At 39.2% G+C, this 23,534-nt stretch overlaps 2 protein-coding genes across 2 annotated transcripts in view; one reads left to right on the top strand and one right to left on the bottom strand.

The window, feature by feature from the left end:
• The window catches only part of doc2d (double C2-like domains, delta), a 74,784-nt gene extending 60,529 nt beyond the window's left edge, over positions 1-14,255 (bottom strand). Inside the window, exon 1 of the mRNA XM_059337635.1 lies at positions 14,168-14,255. The gene's annotated coding sequence lies outside the window, so the exon portion shown is untranslated. The remainder of the gene's footprint in view (positions 1-14,167) is intronic.
• Positions 1,668-23,362, top strand: cabp4 (calcium binding protein 4). The gene is made up of 7 exons (XM_059332227.1): positions 1,668-1,762; positions 2,137-2,272; positions 11,275-11,305; positions 11,696-11,839; positions 17,989-18,098; positions 19,722-19,869; positions 22,313-23,362. The coding sequence occupies exons 1-7, from the start codon at positions 1,668-1,670 to the stop codon at positions 22,339-22,341; spliced, it is 693 nt and encodes a 230-aa protein (XP_059188210.1). The 3' UTR covers positions 22,342-23,362.
• The last annotated feature ends 172 nt before the right edge of the window (positions 23,363-23,534 follow it).

Here is a 23,534-nt window from a genome sequence, read left to right as displayed (position 1 = left end):
GTAGCGACCGCTGGAGCAGATCTTGGGTATCTGTCTTGACGCCGTCTTCGTGAGGCGTGCAAGATGGTGGAGCGAGGCGTTATGTTTATAGCACATCAGTTCCGAGCACGGCCGTTTATCATCAGCAACTTGATAGCCAGAACCGCAGAGGTCCATGACAGAACATTAATCTGCCTCTCAAATAGACAGCAATGAGTCTCTCCTCCTCTTCCTCTGAAAGTCCTACACATGTGATTGTCATTCATTCCGCTGTTCTTCATCTTTCTCTTCTACATCTCCCTCAATCTCACACTCCCGTCCTTCCATTATTTCACACCATTCTTCCTCTCTGCACTGTTGATCATTCATCTCGAGCTTCACACCCACTCTTGCTATCTGTGTTTGTTTTTTATTTTATTGATTCGGTGTGTGTCGTCTTGTCCAAATTAATCTGTCTCTTAATTGGATTGTAGTGATTCCTCCTGCCTCTCCCTCAAGATGAAGTAGTCATAGTTTAAACAGCACCAGTGCCCATGCCTCTTCTTTCAGAGACTAAAGATTTTGTGGAATTTTAACAAATCATTAAAAAAAGGCAACTCAGAAAATTTTAATATGAACAAGGAAACAAATGTCTCTGACTGTTCACCTTAGTTTATTAGTGTCTTTAACCCAATTGTTTTGGTTTTTTCTGCGACCAGTGGAGTCGCCCCCTGCTGGCCATTAGAAAGAATGCAGGTATATGGCACTTCCGCTTCAGTTTTTGGCCCCAGAGGCTATGTCCACTGATTTTATACAGTCTATGTTTCAGTCCGATCAGCCTCCGATACACAGAGTTAGCAACTTGGGGGTGAACACAGTGGAAATTTTAGCAACTTAAAAGTCAGATATTTCCCTCATGAGTTGGTGTAAAGCAAAACATAGCAAAAACTCTGGTCTTAAATTAGGAAAACGTTTGACACAGTTGCTATAATGTTAGACAAAAGAGGTTTGGTTTAAAATGCATATATAGCCTTTTTGAATCTGACTGGTTTCATTGTTACATTAGTAGATTTCTAGACTTCCCCCACTTACATCCTTTTCCACATGCATCTGTTTTTCTTTCATCCAGGATGTCTGTGAAAAGTGCAAAGGGAGGACCAGAAAGTAGACCATCGTCTGCTGGCAGGTCAGTGAGATCGAACTCACAGTCGTGGAGGAAATAAATAGGAAACACATACACTTATTAATTCAAACTTACAATCCAGCCAAATCAAGACTCAAGATTAATCGTGCATGTAATTGATACGATTGTTATTTTAAATATTACATCAGTCTAAATCATAATTTGGGCCTTTAGCACACACAAGAGACTTGTCTCAACAGTTATTTCTCATACAGTAGTGAGTGAGTTCAAGTGAGAAAGAGATGGTCTGGTTTGCTTTGGCAAGATTTTTAAATTTTTAAGAGTTCCTGGGTAAAACAGTCCGTGAAACTTTTCACAATTGTCTCCCATTGCTGCTGCTGTCCATCAGCAGTCTGAGTACATCTTGACTTCCCCTACAGAATCATGTTTCCATGGGACAAGCCTCAAAGTTCGGCATTGATTTTTATTGTTGGCTAAAATAAGTCTTTTAAAGAGTATTCATAATATAATAATCACAAGACATTAAGTGCACTTTGAACTGATTAAGGCTTCTTTCTCTCCTAGCATGTCGCCACGAGTCGGGCGGGGCCCGGCCGCTGCTGGCAGACCTGGGAGATTCAAAAACAAAGCTCTTCAGCTCAGCCTCTCCAAGAAATTCTGGTTATTATCATTCTCTGTACCTAATCAACATTGATTAACACAAAGGGAGTGGGTTGTGTAGATTTGTGCACCCAATTAGTATCATCGATTGGTACATCAGCTGCAAAATAAGCCTACAGAAAGTTGTGCTAAGAAACACTTCCTTCCTTCTTTTTTCAGTGACTGACGTAACTGTTAATGTCAGGTGATAGGACTGCTGACGTTTTTCAATCATTTTGGCACAAGCTTAGCAATTATTTCAAGCGAGGCTATATGGAACAATCACTCAAAAGGCACTTTAGTATGTTTGTTAAGTAAATTATGAGGAGAAATTATAGGCTTGGCTCTGGTGATGACAGCTCTCAACACTTGGCACTCAAATGCACACTTCACAGCTCAAAGTCAGCCCCCTCGACCCAGAGGAAGGGCCCAGAGGAGGAGGAGGCGCGTCGGAGTGGTAGAAGGAGCCTCAGTAACAGCTCAGCGGTGGCCGCTGCCTATATTTCCTTCCTCAATAAACTCTTTGGACAGGTAAGTTTAAAAGCCCTTTACCACTCTTACTCAGGTGCCCATTGACGTACTTTGGTTCGTTTTTAGGTTACACAATTACATACAAGGTATAATGTGTGCACTATGTTCTTTCACATTATTATATGCCTTGCTGTGAAAACCAATTGCCCTCAAGGGACTAATAATGTTGAAGTGGAAGTTGTAATTTCAAGAAGAGTTGCAGCGATCCACTTTTTTCAGTGCATGCAACTGAATTTGGATATCTGCCAATCCTGTTAAGAATACCAGAGGCTCTTTTTGCATAACATTTGCATTGCAATTTCGTATTAAATTTAAATGTATTCCAAGTCAATTAATTAATCAATTTGGCTTCACAGCCAAACAGGTGATGGAGTGAAAGTGCTATGGCCACTCAAATGCACAGTAAAGCTTTATCAATTACTAGTAAGTACATTTCTATACATGAGTTCAAAAATAGTAAGAAGAGTGCAATGGCAAATTGAAAGCTCCTTCATAGTGTTTTCATTGTGAATGTTTAAAAAAAGAAAATAAAAAGACATATCTACACTGTAAAAAGGACTGAAATTGAGCTTTTGAAACTTGCTTTGTTAAAAATTGTTAGGCCCAAGGACAAACCAGATGTTTTTATATACAAAAAAATATTTTGATCAAATAATAAAACGGGAGCCCAGAGGTCTGTTTGTCTTGGATGAATAAATAAAATGGTGATCATTTGCTATGGTTACCATGCAAAGTTAGCATAGCGGCTAATCCCGTGAGAGCAATACCTGCAAGTGCCCTTATTGCTCACTGAAAAAGCTCTATTAATAAATAAACAACACGCTAGTGTAACAGGGTTTATGTAGTTTTTGAGAGCACTTGCAATAATTGTGTTTTTTCAGTAGTCATGCATCTGCGTATATTTATGGGCTCAAGGGCATCCTCTCTTGGAGGTTACTCAATAAAGTGTAAGTGAGCACGGTTACACTAGATTATTAATACCTCTTGAAGTAAATGGTTTACTGAGAGCCCCGTAAGTCACTCTCATCATCACAGTGCTAAAATAAACAGCAGGCTGAATTTGCCCAGTTGAAAGTGGGATGACTGTCACTTAGAAAATACAAACGGCAAGCAGCCACTCACTTCTCCACGTGCTAAAGACACTAGCATAGCTAACATGGCAAAAGGAACCTTTTCCTGTATAATTACACATTTAAGTGGATCAGTAGCCATGTTTCCATTAAAGTTGAAGCAAATTGTGAAGCAAAATTTTGAGTCACATAAAAATATATATATATATATATATATACACAGTATATATTAGGGACGGTTCCATCAGCTGGTTTAGAGCGAATAAACGAAGCTGCATAAACTTACTTTTATCAGAAGATGGCAGTGTGATGTGTTGCTGCAGGTTTAATCATCAGTAAAAATTAAAAGAAGTAGAGATTGCATGAGAGAGAAAAAACAACAACAACAAAAAATGAGGTTGCTAATCGGACAACTTTGGCCACCCACAAGAGAAAATGGAAAGCAGTCTTCAGGAATTGGATCAATTGGTCAACTTATAATTGTTTTTACATGTCAGCTCAGATCAGTCATGCAAGTTAAATTTATTCTCTACATCAGAACTTATTCGGACAAAGTGTTTCCATCTCGTTAAGCCCATTAACTATTTTTCCAAAAAAGACACACACAAAAAAAGTGAGCGTAAAAACTTCAATGGGCATTTTCAAATGTTTTTGAATTTTGGTGTTTCCATTCAGCTTTTTTCACAAAAATCTTCAAAATGTGGATAGAAATTTGTTGATGGAAACACAACTACTGACATTAGTACGATATTCAAGCTTCTGGTATCAAGTTGAAAATCATCAAGAGCTGGCAGATGTGTCCAGAATCTCCTAAATAACAGGTGTGCCAGCTGATTACACAGTCACATCAATTAAGCTCTGTCACAGGCCTTAAGTGCCTATAAGATCAATGCACAACAACATCATGTAACACATCTACCTGTTACTGAGAGACAGACATATTACAGAACATAACTGATATTAGAAACATATTCCAATATTTCTTATTTAATTTGAGCAATTTTTTAAATTCATGATGCGATTATTCATAACAACATTGAGACTAACTGAGCAGAGCCAATTATGTGATTGTCTGTCTATTCATTCAGACTGAATCAACAGCCAATAATAGAAACTGCCAAAATAAAAGTTACTAGAAATAAAAAGGAGTAACAATATTCTGTTATTGGAAAAAGAGCATTTGTGCAATTTGGTCTTCATCCTCCATGAGGATAACTGGAAGAAACTGGCAAAGAAAAGTTGATCAAATGGAGGGTTATAGACTGAGAGAACACAGCTGGGAGAAATAGCACATTGACTTTAAAGTTACACTGAATGGAGTTGGAAAATGGATCCATTTGTTCAGCTGAGTCTAAGTGGTAACTATCGATTGGAAATACAAACGCTGGTTGTAGCTGTTTGCAGTGAACCATGACTACCCAAAAATGAATGCCCTGTCCACAAACCAGTCACTGCTGATATAGAACATGTCAAACGGTTGTAGAAAGTCAATATAACTACCAATTTCTATTCAATCAAACATGAAACCATCTGATCAGGACTGAGGGGTGCTACCTCATCCTTTAAACAAAACAACATCACTTTCAACAAGTCACTCCAGTACTTCCACTTCACAGATGATTTACTGCTTGGACACTGGGATGGCTTCCATTAGTGTCCTGGCTGGTTCAAGTGAAGCTTTGGCTCTGTTTATGTCTGATAGCCTGCTCCCAGATTGCTGCGGGGCATAAATGGATATTTGGGAAAATTACAGCTGGAGATGAGCCAATGAAATGATCCAGCTCAATGGCACCTTCCCCATCTCTGTTGATTAATATAGAGTGCACACTTTCTATATGTTTAACTGTAAAATAGAAAAGAAAGGGTTGTTTTTGCAAAACTTATGTTCAGCCCTTTACTGCAGTCTTTACTGACCCTCTAATGGTGCTAACACCAGTGGAAGACTTTAGCTGCATGCTTGTGTCTCTGTATGCAGAATATGGATGTGGATCAGATCCAGAATGTTAATGAAACTAACTTAAAAACTCAAATCTATCAAGGACAGAACCCAGAATGGCAAATACCATTAAAATAATTAATGGAAAATATACAGTAATCACAAGGACTTATTCTATGTTACACTCAAATTAAAAAGCTAAACACTTAACATGCAGAAGGTCACAATTATCCTTAATGCAAAAACAGTGAGTGCGCTGGCAGTATATCTTAAAATGTCAATATATTTAGAAGACTAACTGACATATGGTATATTAATTGACGTAAATCTATATCTTAATTAAATAAACAGTACCTATAAAATAGAGCAGGAGGTTTGGGTGGTGGATGAAAATACAGCGGCAAACTGGTTCTCAAAGTATTCATAATACACTTTATATATTTTTTGATATCCCATTGATAAAAAGACATGTACAACAGTGGTCATATATTAATTAATCTGTGAGCTAATTTGCCTTATTTTTACAGTTTTTTATACTTTATAATGGGAATACAGACAACAATGGGCTGAAGAAACCATTTTGTTCCTTAAAACGCAGTTTCTGGAACTAAAACTCAGAGAGGAGAAGCCCGGCTTATGTAAATGTGTAATTTAATTGGTAGATATGTCAGGGACTGGTTGTATAATATACACTACATTTACACATTTATACATGTGCAAATCATACTGCTTTTCATCAAACATCATGATGTGTTTTAATTTGAAGGCAGAAGGACACAGAACCTACCCCACTGCAGAAACTAGATATTTAATTTGACTAATAGACGTAAAAATAGAGGCATATTAGTCAGATAGGGTCAGAAGGATCTTTTGTTCAGTCCCTTGCATTCCTCTTTTTATTTTGCTGTGGTACCCAATATGTGTTTTCATCCTTTTTAGTGCACTTTTTTTTATTTGTATAGGAAATATTATTTCATGGGATGAAATTTCTTTTAATCGTGAAACCGTATGGGACCCTGGTGTGGCTTTATTACAAAGCAGAGCCACGGGCTTTTTAATAAGTGCCTTCATCACAGGAGAGGGATTTACTGTTAAAGATAACATAACATAATAGAAATCCACGCCACAGGGAGTTGTGTCCTGACGATCGTTTTAATGATCTTTTAGAACTCGATTCTTTAATAACTAATGGGACCGTTTCATTGTTTTAAAGCAATTTATGGGAAATGGAAACCGTTTCCCAGTGACCTTGGGCTACTGTGGGCTCCAATTCCACATCCTCCCCTGAGTTACTACCTCACCTGCCACGACCGATCTGTGACTTGTTTTACTGTGACAGTCCCTGGTTTGAATTTACTAGTAGCCTGGTAGAGAGGTGGTATCCACGGGACAGAGGACACACTGTTTTGGTTGCTGCCCTGACGCTGAGGCAGGGCGACCATCCATCCCGCTGCAGTCCTAATCCCCGCCTCGACACAAGTATTAATAACCCCCTTAGCTAGGTTCACTGTCAGCCCTCATTAGATCCAACTGCTGGAGGAGCCTGGAGAGACAAATAGCTAAAGAAAAACAATTGATGCATTTACATGTCAGAGCCACAGTGGAGGACAGATGGATGTGAGGCAAAACCAACCATACCCATCAATGAGCATCATATGTGCTGCACTGTAACTGTTATATTGTATGTATTTTCCACCTGAGGACCGTATGCGTTTGTCACATACCTCTGTGTCCATTTTTCATGCTTACCAAGCAGTGGGCTGCTCAACAGACCATGTGAAGGCAGACAGAATGAAATTAACTGTTAATGGGCTCGTTCTGACGGATGAATCAAGAGTCTGCATGGCATGCCGTCTAATCCTTTCTGGTTGAAAAAAAAATCCAATTAATGTGTTGACCTTGCTATCTTAATATGCCCTTGTAGGCTGGAGGATCCTGTGCGGGGTAAACAGCGCTGTTGGACCCGGCAATGCTGCAGCCTCAAAAATCATATTAAAACTTAAGAGGTTTATAAAAACTGTTTCGGTATCTGAGGCAGGAGTACACGTGTAACTTGACGCAAGTGCATCTTGGCATTGCTTTTGTGTTTTGGCTCTGCTGGCAATATTATGCAGTGAATAATCATTTGAGCGGCTGCCACGCGGAGCAGCTTCCAAATAAACTGTGGGGGCCTCTCCTTTTGTTGAAGCTATTGTGCACTTGAGCAGGATGACCTTGTATGATTTATGTATTAGCCACCGCGGGTGCCAACATGTATTAGAAGAAAAATATTGCACTTCTCTTTGCATTTCAGTTCCGCTGCTGCTGCACTGATTTGCCTTTTTATCTCTCACTTTTTCTGCAGCAAAAATAAAGGCTGAAAAATAATGGCCTTTTTTAAAAGTTGCAATACAGTAATTTAAATAGACACATGATTAAAAGCAAAGGTCCTATGTATAAATGTAAAGCGTAGAAGGCAAGCACCACCAATAAAGCAAAGAACTTAAGGATCAAAGGTAAAACAAACCTGAAGCTGATGCGTTCAGACAGTTTTAACATCCAGGGCTGCCCAGCTCCTCCATATGATACTCAATAAATGTAACATATTTTCCATGTTATGCATGTAAAAGCTTTCATGTAGCTGCTATATAAATCAGATACGTTTGATGAGGGAGAAAAGGGTCAAATTTACTTCTGAGATGCAGTGGAATAAAAGTTAAAGTCTGACATAATAGAAGTACCAGGACTGTGCATGGATAGATATGATGTGTTAGTTCCACCACTGCCAGTGTGTCTCCATCTCACAGTTCTTTTCAGCCTCAGTATTTTTCCTTACTGCATCAAAGTGAGGAAAAGAACAAGCCCACAGCGAATTTGTTCGCATTTGTGCTCTCAATAATCAGAGCTTTCATGAGCTTGAATGTGAGTGTTTTTTCTTTGAACTTATAGATATCCTCAGGCTTGTGTCGTCTTTGTGCCAAGCGGTATCTCCATATGTCAGCCTCATTTGCTCTATACGAAGCTGACTGAGTTGGCATGTTTCTTGCTTCCCGTGTGGATGTGAAGATGATTCAGTAGAAGATTTACACATTGTTAGCGAGCCTCAGAGTCAACATGCTCTTGGCACAAGCATGATTTTTTTTTTAAAAGGCATGATTGATTGGATAATTAATTTATTTCCATGATCTCTTAAAACCAAAGCTTTACATATGTAAATTAAAGCCAGTACATGTTTACAATTATGCTAATGAGAGCATTGTTTCAAATAATGATGCATGTCATGTGTTTATGCTAAAATAAAAGCACATTATGACTACCATGCATTTTTTAACTAACATGTCAACTGAATTTCTTGCCTGAGGATATACATATTTGTAACCAGACGCACCAGATGGTTTGTAACACAAAACCATCTGAGAAGCTGTCTTTAGAAAAGGTCAGGCACTGTCAAAAAATACCTGGCAGCTGATTGGGTGAACCATTTGTCCATCACTGTCCATCACAGGAGCCAGTAGAGAGAAGAGTAAAAACATCTTCTCTGTGGAGAAAAGCCTTCAGTGTAGTTCTTTGACTGAAGTAATAATCTCCCATTCTGATGTAACCATAGACTGTAAATAAATAATGGACATAGTCACCATAGTTCCATTGGTTTGTGGACTTCCTGTTTGAAGCATCGAGTTCAGCATTACAGCTGTTACCATCTTGCTTTACGTCTGTTGACACCTTTTCTTTTTTTTTTTGAAAGTGGGAGGGAGGCGCAGGACGGGTGTATCTAAAAATAAACTCTTAACGCTAAAACAATATGCACATTACCAGAAAAACTGAACAGCTGACTCCTTAGAGTGTCCTTTAGTACAACCGAACATTAGTGCCCTGCCAATCAAAGGTAGCCACGCCCCACATCATAAGCTTTTGTATCATCCATTTTCTTCCAAATGGGACCATTTTTTACAGAATTAACATCATATTGTCTTGAAGAAGTCTTGAAACAAGATTTTTTTCTGAGGTAATATATCGAGTGAGAAGTAGTCTCATTTTGTATTGCGATAGATAGGACCGGAGTTATTTTGCAACCATTATTGGCGGCCCCATTTGGATTTTTGAAAGACTTCAGACTGAAGACCCTTCTGGGTTTGCTTCACGGATCAGAGGTTCCCCCTTGGATGTAACTGATGCTACTGCAGCTAACCTATTTATATAAGCTGCCGTTGTTGTTATCATCAAACACACACACTGTAGCTGCCAGTATCTCCTCACAGGATGCTGATTGTTCTGTGCTACTAATGGTTCAGACGCAAAATGTATTACTTGAAACAAGATGGATTTTCATGTGATCTGAATAGAGAGATTCTCACACATTTGTACAGTTTTGCAACTTCATCAAGTTATACTGCATATATTTTTAGGGATGACCCTGAATAGCTGACTATTCGATGATCCAAGCTGCATTTATATAGAATACCAAGTACACCAGTGGTACACCTACTCTGCATCAAAACTAAATGTTTGTGAAATAGCACACAGATTTTCTTACAAATGAAAGTTTAATTCATATGCAACAAGTTGCACAAGTCCCCAGTGGCTGAAGTTGTGTCTATGAAACAAAGGATCATTCGACTTGGGCTGTATGCTGAATGTCTAATTTTACAAAGCATTGCTTGGTTTCTCACAATAAATCATGAGATATGAGTCTGTTTTTGTATAAATATCAGCCCATTAATAATACTGTCAATAAAAATTAGAAAATAACAAGTGCTTTCAATCAATGTCTTGGATGTGTATTAAAAAAAGACTAGAAGTATACAATATGCAAATCTGCTGGGCCAGTGGAGCCTCAGAAAGGCTAAGAAAGCATTAGACTAATGTTTCAAAATAAAAGAATACTTTTATCAGGGCACAAGTACACAGGCATAACAACCACACATCCACTGGATTATTCCTCATACTCCAGAGATGCTTTCCACAAGTCGTTTATGATGACGTGGACTTTTCATTGGATCTGATGCCGCGGGTAAAACTTGTTTTTCTCTCCGTTGCTGACAAAGACACTGACAGTTCTCACACACACTAATAGATTTTTCCTGGAGGTTGGGTTATTTTATCACTTGGCGGTTTATTTACACCCACAAAAAGCAAATTTAAAAAGAGAAACCGAACAATACGAAACATTTTGTTTGTTTATCGATTCCCGCTACAGTTTCAATACTGCGGATGGTTCTGCACCTACACAAGGTTAAACAGAGGGTGACCCTTGAGCACAAAAAAAAAATAACTGTTCAAGTTTTTCCATATGTAAGTTAATTCAGGGACACACCTAGTATTTATATAAACTGTCTGCAACCACTGGAATATATTAACATATAGCTATTTTAAGCCCTTAGCACCCCTAAATTTCACAGCAATCCATTACTTTTAATGACTATGTGGAGATTTTGCTCCTAGCTTTGCCTCAACTTCCCTGCAAACACATAAAAAGGGGAAAGAAGGAGAAAGAGAAGGAGAGATCACCCTGAGCAAATGTCAAAACAAGGCAGAGAATACTGAACACACACAGGGCTTTATGCAAATTATATGTTTTGCGCATGCAAGCGTATCTGTGTCTTAGTTTACATGTATCCATTTCTGCGTGAGGTTTGTGCGACTCGCTGTCACGTGGTTGTGCGTGGGTGTGTATTTGAATGCACACAGACTTTAGCTTATGCTACGTGTCCCTCAGGACGCTGCAGATGTAGTGTGTATGTGTGTGTGCATGTAGGAGTGTGTGGTGGTATTGTGTCATTTTGCAAATTAGAAAGACATGTCGCAGGGTGAAATCCCATTAGAGTTTACTGTCGGCATGCGGCAGTGTTGACATGATATGCATGTTATTCTAATTTGGTAGTCAAAAACAGATTATCACTGGGAGATTCTCAGGAGAATTTGCTGTTTTAAAGCCACCCTGATTTTACATCCCGTCCTCCGATGTAGTCTTGTAATTATTTCCACTGTACTTTTTTCTCTTCTTCTCTGCTCCACAGGAGAGAGAGCTCATGCCGGAGGAGTTAGACGGTAAGATGTTGTTGTTGTTGTAATTAAGATGCAAACACTTGATACATTACTAGTCAATGCACAGCTTTATCAATCGCATTGATTTTTTGGCTTCTCTCCATGATTTACATAAGAGATTGAAGGTTTCTCAGACCGACTTGCCCATGACTCAGAGCAACAAAATCAATTAAGAGAACATAATTTGCTGTTCTTGAGAGCTGGCTGTGGTCCTGTCTGCTGAAGTCAACAACTCACACATAAGTTTAAACTTTGTTCAAAGTGTAACTGTCTGTGTGTGTGTGTGTGTGTGTGTGTGTGTGTGTGTGTGTGTGTGTGTGACTCTTGGGAAAAATATTCTACCCTACTTTACGGTTTGTTGCAATTGGTGTAATTTGTTTGTCTGTCTGTCAGAGCTCCAAGAGGCCTTTAAGGAATTTGACTACGACGCGGATGGCTTCATCCATTACAAAGACATCGCAGACTGCATGAGGACCATGGGCTACATGCCTACAGAGATGGAGCTCATCGAGATCATCCAGCAAATCAAGATGAAATGTGTGTATTTATCCATCCATCCATTTATCCGTGTGTGTATGCTTTTCATTTCTTCCTGAGTGGTTAAAGCATGTGTGCATGATTGATGGGTCTTTCTGAAGTGAGTAGGTGTGAATGCCTGAGTAATGTGTCTGTTGCACAAACACGCGTGCTTGTATACATGCACATTCTTCCCCATGAGGCCATGAGATGTTTGTCTTTGAAGTTGGGGACATTCGAGACATTTTAGCAGACTGATTAATGGCCCTCACACAGCAGGTGCAGGGGTGTACAAGTGTGTGTCTGCATAGAGAAGCGTGTGTTTAGTTGAGAGCCAACTTTCCTCCTTCTGCTCTTAATGAGGGTTTGTTTATCTCTGCTGTCTTTACTGAATGATCAGGTATAGATCTGTGTGTGGCGTGTGTTTAAAGTTTGAGGTGAATCATCACTGCATTGATTTCTGCTACTGAAGCAGCTCCTGTAACACCTACCTATTGTCAGAGCCAGGCCTGCAAATCTGAACTATGAGCGTCTGCCAAGATTTTACATAAACCTTCAATGGACACACAGGACTTAGACACATGGAGAACACTACAGGTGGGATGTTTCATAATATCCTGATTAAGACATCACGTGTGCAGCAATCCAGCTGCACTTACGTAGAATACCAAGTATACCAGTGGTCCACCTACACTGCATCAGAACTAAAGGTTTGTGAAATAGCACACTGAATTTTCTTACAAATTAAGTTGGATTCAGATGGAACAAGTTGTTCCCTTGTTCAATTCAACGACAACATGGTACAGCCTAACTTTTGAAATTCCAGCAGCATATTGGCTGATGTTAAGAAATTTTAGCTAACTTTATATAGATATTGTTGTTAAACCGACTCTTTTAATGCTGGCGCCACACTAGGCAATAATTGTGTAGATTTTTGGGTCGGATTTGCTCCTCCTGACAATTGACCCTTCGCTCAGCCCTGCCTCTGTGTTGTCATCCACTGCTGAGCCCATGCAGTCACTAACTGCACTCCATGATGAAACATCATCTCAATTTTGGGAAAAATGACAAAGCAATTTAAGAGAGAGGCAGGCAGTAGGTCTTACAGTAGGCATTTAGAGGATATATCCAGGATGTTAAACTGACTTATCAGCCAAAACTGGTTGAAAAGATAGAAAGATAGAAGCTAAAGCTACAAATCACACTGTAAAAGTGAACCATTACATCACCATTGAGACAGAAATCAATAACAAAGGGTTAACTCCAGTATTTCTATATCTGGGCCTTATGTTTACATATTTTGGTGTGTAAATGACTAATAGGTAAAAAAAATAAATAAAAAAAAAAAAAGGTGATTGTTACAGAGTAAAATCATTTTGTTTAACCAGAAACAGCTAGACTATATCACCTTCACAAAATACACAAGACTCCACTGACATACACAGTCATTTTATCCTGAATAGCCAAAGAGATTGCACTGACCAGAAAGCATCACAATCTCTACTTGTGCAGAACAGAAACATAACAAGCCAGGTGAACAAAAAAACAACAAAAAAACTTAATTTCCATATTACCTCCAGCTTGTGCAGCACAATGCGTCAGCCGTGATGATTCTGTCTTCTCAGCCACAACTTTATCATTTTTATTTCATAGTGCACACAAGGCCAACAATCTGACAAACAAACGTCAGCCTGTTCTCTTTCTGAAGATCTCAAGTCTCTGGAATCGCCACTTTGAATTTTTTCTGTATAAATGCCAAGTGTGTGGTTCTGCATCTTGACTGAATCATCTGGAGTATGTGTATTCTTAGGATTAAAATATTAAAAATAAATCTGGCATTATCCTCTTCCAAATCTTCCACATTTTAAAAAATCAGTAACGGTTTGAAAACCCCTCAGTGTTTACCAGCCTATTCACTAAAGACTGTTCTCTATTTCTGCTGCTGTTATCCTGTAACTGTCAGTGCTCCATGGCATCCCATTTGAGTGTGGTGAAAGAGGGAACAGCTGATTCAACCAACCACACATCAGTGACTCTGCATGTGGTCAAACAGACTGTAAACACCAAACCAAGGGGGGCAGTGAAAAGCAGTTTTTCAACCTGCTCTAAAAAAACCTGATGTAAATTCCAAATCCAATTTTAAGTCTGATACAGGATAAATGTCTCCTCTGTAGGCCTACATCACGTTTTGTGCTGTCAGAAAAAAATCCAACTTATCTAACTTTCAAACATGAACGCGTATCTTGTACTCTCTCTGCACCTCAGTCCGGACACTGCCACCGTCAGTTTGCAGGTTGCTAATTAGCTGCTCAGCTGGGCAGCAGCACATTAAACAGCATGTAAACTCACCTGTAATTGTCATCTCGGTCCTAGTAGATGCTGCTGGCCCTTAGTTACACTTCAGAAAACACTCTCTGCCCACTCTCTTGTCACCAAAGCGCAACTTGTCTCGTTTCCCTGCAGGGGAGCTCACCTTGTCAGCTGCTGTCAATCAAACTAAACAAAGACACGCCCCTTCAGCGGCAGAAATTAAAATACTGTTTACCCCTTTTTTTAATAATAAAAAAATATTAATGACACAAATTAAAACACACTGTTACATTTTATACTAAGAGGAGAGACTTAATGTGATTTCAGTTGGATTTACCCTTTAAAGTATCAGTACATCGAAGGACTGCCTAACTTATTATGTTTCAGTGTTTTTTGTTTTTTTTAGCCCCATTTGCTCAATTTTCTACTGAGGAAATAGTCCTTATGTTGACAACATGCCCTGTGGATAATCCGAAGTAATGAGGACATTGTTTTCTGAGAGGGATGTTGCTGTTGACTATCTTGTCATTTCGTGATTGTGTAAACACCACCACTGTCTTGGTGTGGAGGCAAAAATGTCACACTCGCATAACTCAAAATGTAGGCAAATAGAACAAAACATGGCAAGCTGCCATTAGAGATGAGTAAATCACTTTCTTTTTTTCAAACAGGTGTGTGTAGTTAATGTTCATTTGCATTTTGTGATTTGGGGCTTTATAACAACCCAGTGAAAATATTACTTAATTACCAATTGAAATTTTTAAAAAATGTAATATATAGGCTACTGGTGCTCACACTCACCCTCCTGTCCATTCGTATTTATCGACATGAATATCAATAAGTAAAATAAATGTTAAATTTATGCAAGACAGGCATAACATGTTGATCGGAAACAGCAAAATTGTGCATCGCTTTAAAGTGGACATATATTCATGTTCATACTTGCATTTTGGGGTTTTACAAAAAATGTAACGCTTTATGATAAACACACATTATTTTTCTCATACTGTTTATGTGAATATCCATGTATTCCCTCTGGATGAAATGGTTTGCAATAGCGCCTTTCTCTTTAAGCCCCTCCCCCAGAACCCAATCTGCTCTGATTGGTCAGTGTTCCTTGATCACTGGCAATATGTGCAAATAGCACAAGACTACTGAGATGCCATTTCAGCCTTTGTTGATGCTTTCAGGTTTCTTTTTGCCATATTAGCGTGTAGTGGCCACAAAAGTCACAGAAAACATTTGGTGAATTTGCCCTTTAGCTGTTTGATAATTTCACAGTATTAATACAGCACATAGACTTTCTTTATAATAAAAAAAATGGAAATCTTACTTTTTACATTATGGGACCTTTAAATGTCACTGCCCCAAGGAATTTGGGATGGCATTGTCTCCTTTCATAAAGGATGGTCCAGTGTACCTTATGCTAAAGGAGATTTTTAAAAAGGAAGCATTGAAGCACCTTTCTTTAGCATTTAGAAAACACAACAAGCTTGTATCATGGCTGCCACTTGGATACTTCCGGGTCATTTCACTCAGTTAGGAACCTTTCTAAACAAAAAAAGATTATTACGAGTGCAATCCAGGATTGAGAGAGCCACCGCTGCATTAACCTGACATTAATGTCCTATAAATGTACCCATTGGATGTCTGCCACTGCATAAAGTAGGGTGCCTTATTTTAAATTCTTGTCAACATACGAGAAATTCAAATACATCATGCTGAATTACTGGGAAATTGGCATAAAATCGTCCTCCAGTGCCACTTTACCACTTGATGTAATGTTGCAGCCATACAACTGGCATTCTGGATTTGAAGTTTATAAGCTTCACACACTGGAACTTCAATGTACAAATGGGACAAGCAGAAACACAATATGCGATGCCTCGAACTGCATTTTACAGCTTGGAGGGTACAATAAGAGGACATCAGGGCTTTAGCGGCAGTAAATTTTCTGCTGTGTTGCATACTGTGTAACATGAATTATTCATCTGTTCATAGATGCCTTAATTTGACCCATAAGGTAGAATGAGCTTCAGACATCCCTAGCCTAATCTCTGTAGCGTAATCCCTACAGAGCCATTAAAACCATGAAATTCAGTCTTTTTATTATAACTAGCGTTGCAATATCAATTAAAAAATAATAATAATCTCTGAAGACTTTTGGGAGAATTCTTCCACTCTATGATTATAAACTGACCCACTTAAGGCACAATTCTTCAAGGAGGTGCCAGGAATCCCCTACAGACTGCAGCTCCACAAGGGTAAAGCCAGTCAGCTAAAAAATATATTGTACCTTGAGGCAAGTATGAAAATTCTTTGCTAACTCAGAAATCAGAATTAATGGTCTTTTATTTCAGGATCCCTCAGCTGCTGTTGTAACTAGTAGATTATAGTTTTGAGCCATTAGCTTCTAAATTAAAAGTGCTCTCCATGTGAGCAGAGTTTGCCATAGTTTGATTTTCATCCTCAACATTCGTGGCACTCTGAGCACTGATTAAATTTTTTAACCACCAAATGACTGCATGGCTTTATTGAAGTACTCTTTCACATCCAGCAAAAACGCCAGATAATGAAAAAACAGACTGAGTCTATTGGTCTACACTATCAAATGAGCCTGTCTTTTGTCAAACTAATAACATGAGCCTTGCCATTGTATCAGTCTGTTTTGATAATTACCATGGGGATCAAACAAAACCAAACTGTTTCTAACTGGGTTGAAGGAAATGTAATGAGCAGATAGCTGGATGCATTGTTATATCGTCTCCATGCACAGAGGATACTCATTATCTCACAGAAGCTTAAGGCATTACTAGTACACCTACTTAAGAACATGCAATGTATGTACAACATTTAGGTATAGTACTTGTACTGTTATTTATAGTTTTAATATTCCCATTAAATTGTGTAGGGACACAAATCATTTACCTTATTTCAGAAGGACAAATTGTACTGTTTACTGCACATTTACTACATTTACTTTTCAGCTATAGCTTCCCTGTTGGCAGTGTATTTGCATATTTACAAGATAAACTCAGTTAAATGATTGTTCAACATTTCCCTACTTCGTAGTTTCCGATGCCATAATATAAAACTATGCCATACACCACAATGGACTCTCTACAGTTGACAAAGTGACAGGCGCTCCTCTGTTTGGTTGTTGATCAAAGGATTCAGCAAGTGTAGCTTTGAAGATGATGTCGCTGCAGTTTTGTGGGGAGGAGTTATGACAACTGGCTGAGAATGCAGAAGGTAAATAACAGAGCGAACGACCTGGTTCCAGCAGTGAGTTGAGTCAGACAGAGCCGCACCATGTAGTGAAATCATGAAAAAAGACGGCAACTGACTGGTCGACACGGTGCATCATTTAGAACCTCTCTGGTGTCCCTCAGGGGTTAGTGGGGACCCAAAAAAAAAGCTAAAATGAGTTTGAATATTGGTTGCCAGAAGCAAGACTCCACATGTTGCCTTGTGTTTACTTACCTGTGCAAATAAGCAACTGTTTGCTAATACGCTCACCATAATTACTTTACATGGTGATAATATGTCAATGTTGTGCATTTGGCTTGCTCAGTCCCCAAATGGCCCCAAAAAAATCAATTAAGTAGAGGATCTGAATATTTCTTCCACCTCTGTTACAATGCAGATGATTACACAAAAGATTTACTGCATGCACCAGTATCCTTTGACACCTTAATGCTTAATGCATGAATCCATATGTCAAGCAGAGGCACACTCCAGGGAGGCTTAGAAGTTATGACTTGGTTGCTTGTTTGTGTGTGTGTGTGTGTGTGTGTGTGTGTGTGTGTGTGTGTGTGCGTGTGTCTATACCTATGTGTGTTTCATCTGTCTTTCTGCAGGGGGTGGTCATGTAGACTTTGATGATTTCTGCGAGTTAATGGGGCCAAGGATGTTGGCTGAGACGGCTCATATGGTCGGGTTGAAGGAGCTGCGCTGTGCCTTCAAACAGGTAAGAGGTCCCCAGCTAGGAGCTCTAAAGAAGTCTGACTTCAAGCAAGTGCAAGGGGGCCTGGTACTGTGACAGTACTTTGAACTGTGCAACAAGACCTTTCCTCAGGGAGTACCAAGAGCGTATGGCTCTTACTTGTAAACAAGTCTTAAGGAAGACGGCGAGCTGGCTATGAATGCAGATGAAAATGGTTTAAGGGGAAAGGAAAATAAAACTCTTTATGAAGCCTGGTTTCAAACACCCAATTGCAACCGTTTATATTTTACACCTCTTTGCCTCTCCTGTTAATTTGTGCCCCACTGGTCTGGACTAAATTTCTATTGAGTTGCTCTTTTTGACGTCAATACGGAGGCAGGTACACAAGTGCTGAATTGATTGTCGCACAAAGCCGAGCCCCGGTGTGACGTAGTCTCCGACCAAGCAAAACAAATAAGGTGGTGGTGTTATTTATAAGCTTGCTTCACACACCTGGGTTCCTCCATTAAAGACATTACGGCATGATAGGTTTTTAATGGTGACTGCAGAACAGACAACACTAATAATGTGCTCTTAATGATTATAACTGTAAATGTAACAGAGAGTTTAATATACTGCTGGGATTAATGGATCTATATCATAAAAGTATCCCCAGGCGTTTAGTTTGACTACATGTTGGCTCCTATTAAACATCAGCAAAATAATTCATATCATTGAGGTGGCGAATTAATATTTAAACAATAAAAATGTGCTTTCCATATGGAACTGGTACACAGTGTTTAGTTGGAAACCTCAAAATTGTGTTAACTAAATAACCCACCCTTTACAGATCTTGAGCAGTGAGCTTTGCAACAATATTTCTATCTCAACCCACTCATCCCTCCCTGAACCAGATGGGTTTTTTGATAGATCAAGCTTTTATCAAAGCCTGTATGAAAAACAGCAAGAGCGTCATCCTTCTGCATACAAGCTTTTAAAACGTGTCCTCTATTTTGAGACTGCAAGGCTACAGAGTCATTATATCCGGAGTTTCTTTATCACACGTGTGTCATCGCCAAGGTCCCGAGTGGCGCCGTCAAAGGCCTGGAAATTAACATGTCCTGACATTTTAATACATTTGTGGGGGAATAATGAATTAGCTCTCAACTCCTTCTGAGCAGAAACTCCGACAACTTCAGAGCATAGTCTACTCTGTGACAAAAAAAGGAATACATTTTCAGCTCATCCCAACTCGGCACTCATCACTTCAAAAGTCTTTCTCACTTCAGTACTAACACCTCATGAGTCAGCATTGCCCCATCTGCACGCTCAAGCTGTTTTCAGACTTCCAGGGACCTCATGCAGCCATGTTGTAGCCGCACACTGTAAATGTGAAGCTTTTTTTGCATACCATGAACTCTGAATCTTTTTGTCTCTTGATAACTTTCTCTCCCTCCATTTCTGTCTTTTTCCACACCAATATTCATAAAATCAGACTGAAATTAACCTCTTCCCTCCTCATTAGCACAGAAACATGTGATGTTCTTTCCTTCTCTAGTCCCTGTGTCATCTCTAATCCTAATCACCTATGATCTATTTATTTGTCTCCCCTCACCCCATACATGTTCACATTCACCCCTTGCTCTCCACTGACCACTCACGTTGCAGTTTGACTGTGATGGTGATGGAAAGATCACGCTTGATGAGCTGAAGGAGGGCATGAAGACCCTCCTGGGGGAGAAGCTGAAGAAAGGCGAGCTGGAGGAGATCCTCAGCGACATTGACCTTAACAAAGACGGCAACATCGACTTTGATGGTGAGCGGTCGGGGGGACATGGGAGGGAGTGTTGGTGGGCAGTGGAAAGACTCCAGGCAAGGTGTGAGAGGACATTAAAACAATTAATGAAACACAATGGTAAAACACTGAGACAGGGGAGTGGGGGTGTACTGAAGTGATTCCGGACCAAAGTACATGGACCTCAAGGCGTACTTCTGCAGATGCCAGGCGGTAGCCTGCATTGAACAGACTGGTCTCCCCTCAAAAACGTCAATATAGCGCGTTTGTACACACAGCAAAATACGACTCACATTTATGTTTTTTGACTGTCTTCTGCCGCCACCTTGCTGACATAGTAGTAATGATCAACGGCGTTGCAGAGTTTAAATTGGCGGATATCACACTTGGGGCAGAAGGGAGGTGAGGTGGATGGGTCCAACGGTGGACTTTCACCCAGGAAAAAAGAGTTTGTGTCCCATGTGAAAACAAAGGTAAATTACTTTTTATGTAACTTGCGTTTTTACGTAACTTACGGCTTTAAACTTGCTTTTATAACTGCTTACCAGGATTTTTTTGCCCTAAACCTAGGTCAGTGGTTTTGTAGCATAAATGCACAGAAACTGCAGTCTCTTTTACTACTGCGACCGTACCTTTATGTATAATGATGTGTGTGCTATTTTTAGTGCTGTGAGACACAAAATGGTCATTTTGACAAATGCTCATACGTGTAGTTATGGGCGGTATTGAGAAACGGCCTATTCTGTCATTTAGGTTGGAGAACATGTTGGGTGGAAAGACAGTACAAAGCAGTGAAAAAGTTATTAATGGAGTCCGAAAGTCGCAGAAATCGAAACAACTACGGGGGAAAAAATACTGCAAAATACAAACTTCAGATTCTGTGTGAGTAGGCTCATAAAGAGAGATGGGCTCTTATTTTTTACACAATTTATTCACTCGATATATTGTTACTTGGTCTAAAAAAAAGAGGCCAGCTTTAGGCTAGCTAAAAGTGATAAAACAGACAAATATTTAAACATTTGAAATATAAATTGATGATTGTTTTTTAACAGCCAAGTTAAAAAAAAAAAAGAAGCATAAGCACAGTACAGGAACATTCATTTAGGTGTGTAGATTGACCTACGAGGAAAAGAAGAGGTCAATGACTGCCATTGGATGGGTTGAGGATGAAGGTGAGACAAAAGGAGAAAATGAGTAAGAAATGAGGCGGGAAAAGGGTGAGATGGGAAAGGAGGGATGGTTAAGTCAAGGTGGGTTCACTGGAAGAGCCAATCCAATCTAATCAGGAGTGCATTAAGCCAATCAATACTCATGCCTGGACACCTGTCCCATGTCACACAAAGAACACACACTTTGGCAGCTCAAGGACTTTGCAGGAATGCCATTACCACATTTTACCTCAAGAGAGGATAAACAATGCAATGGGACACAATCACACACGCATAAGCACACACAAACACACACACGTCAATGTGCACATGTGCCATCAACACCACCTGCATGTGAACGAGATTATAAACTGCAGCACACAAAAGGCTTAGAGGTGTGATCCTGTTTGTCCTGTCTCACAGATCCAATCAATTACAATTATTGGGAACATATGAATAGGCGTGTCAGTCCCAGAAGGGATCAATAAGCAGGTGCTCCTCATTATCATCAATTAGCCCCTAGGGCAGCGTTTGAGTGTATCTGTCCAGCTCAGCCACGTAGCCAGAAAACAAGCATCCGCAGCAGCAGAGAGACGATCGTTCTCAATATCCAGGTGGCAGGTCGGAATCCAGTATTAGGAGCTGCTGTTCTGCTTGGTTTAACGCTTCTTACAGAAAATGGTAAGAGGAGTATCTTAAAAGATAATGTTAGTGGGTTAATCTGGAATTAGGCTTTAGTACTCAGTCAATCAATAGATTCACACCTACAATCAGAAGTCTCTGAGTGCAAAGCTCTTCAGGACAACAATGGGGAATGGAAGAGGTGATTGATTCGATAAAACCCGCCACAAGGTTTTATTGACAGGACACCATCAACAGCTGTCTTGATTGACAAGTGAATCTGCAAATAATGGCTAAGCAAGCAGAAACACGTCATAATTCAACTGATTACAAGAAGAGATTTTACACTTTTAAATCTAGGGCTAGGTTTATTACCTATCCAGGAAACCAGTCCTGTATTCTGTCTTACTTTAACAACAGAAAAAAAGGAAACTGTTATTTAAATTGTAAACTAAAACGCCCCTGTATCATTTGTCCTTTTTTTCCCTTGACATATCACGCCATCACCGCTTCGATTTCTCATTAACTTGGTAATAATGGAAACATTTTGTCATTACATCACACCATGAGCTGTGTTCGTTTCCAGTAGATGGGCTGAAAATGATGTGGCTGCATCCCAGGCTGTCCTTTTATGATATTAGAGTGTCATTAGTCCTTATCGGTGGATCTGCTGCTGTCTTTGTCTCCCTCTGCAGAGTTTGTTATGATGCTTTCTGCACGATGACCTCTGATGGAAGGAGATGGAGCATACAACGCTGGGTTTATGAGTACCAACTCATGAACACTCTTCTTCCTGCTGTTGTATCATTTTCTGTGACATTATATCTGATTGTATGGGGGGGAAGCATTGAAGAGATTTTTTCATATTTTTATAATAAAAGTTGAGGTTGAGTAAGTGCAGAGGGTAAAGGGTGAGTTATGAAACATGTTAACTGTATGTAACAATAATGCTGCACTGTCGCCCCCTTGTGGTTGGAAAGTGAGCAGACTCCAAACTGAAGCTAGATTAATGTTCTTTACCCACTGATTACAATTGAACTTCAGATTCATTGAGAACTGTAGTATATCCAAACTTTTCTTGCATTTTCATAGAAAAATATTTCCTAAAATACAGTCTAACTCTGTGAGACGGAGTCCTACTCAACTGAACTCACTAGTCACTGCCAAAGTTTGAACTATGTTGGTTATTTCACATAAGAGGTTTGTGGGGTTTTCTTTTCTGTTTATTCTGACTGATATGAAGTTGGCTGGGCTCTGCTGAAAAAATATTGTCACACTACAATGCACCAATCAGAGTTTAGCAACATTTTAGTTAGAATGTGATGGTGGTTAGTTTGGTAACTGTCAATCAAATTGGATGAAACCTCACCCAATTTTAAGCGCTGAAAAATAACACTTAAAGACTATGTTTTCCAGACACAAGACAAGTATTTTCTGTATTATACGCTTTTTTCAAATTTTATGTGTAAATTAGAGTTTGACCAGTTTAGTATGGGTGTACATTTTGTACAATATGCGCCAATATGAAATTTTATTTTTAAAGGATTTTTATTTTGCAGAAAAAGTAAAAATGACAAAGACGTTCGTACGTGGATTCATTTAGAAATGGTGTTTATTTATTTGATTTTTCTTAATTATTTTCAAATGATTGCTATGGAATATAAATGTATTTTTTCATTTCTAAAATTGTTTGACAATGTCATACATTGTATGTATATGATAAAAATATTTCAATAAAGTTATTTGTTTAAAAAAGCAGCCTTCTGAGTACCTTTGCAACATCATAAAGTTAAAGTTGGCGCACAACCCATATAGACATGGTCTATTTTCATTCCAGCTAAAAATAAATGACGATATACCTACATACTTGCATTAATTAATAGATCACCTAGGACTATTATTTTTTGTTGTCTCTGA

The sequence above is a fragment of the Centropristis striata genome, chromosome 1 (assembly GCF_030273125.1).
Source record: "Centropristis striata isolate RG_2023a ecotype Rhode Island chromosome 1, C.striata_1.0, whole genome shotgun sequence".
Classification (NCBI taxonomy): domain Eukaryota; kingdom Metazoa; phylum Chordata; class Actinopteri; order Perciformes; family Serranidae; genus Centropristis; species Centropristis striata.
Note: the sequence above shows the minus strand (reverse complement) of the source record. Positions and strands in the feature narration are given on the sequence as shown.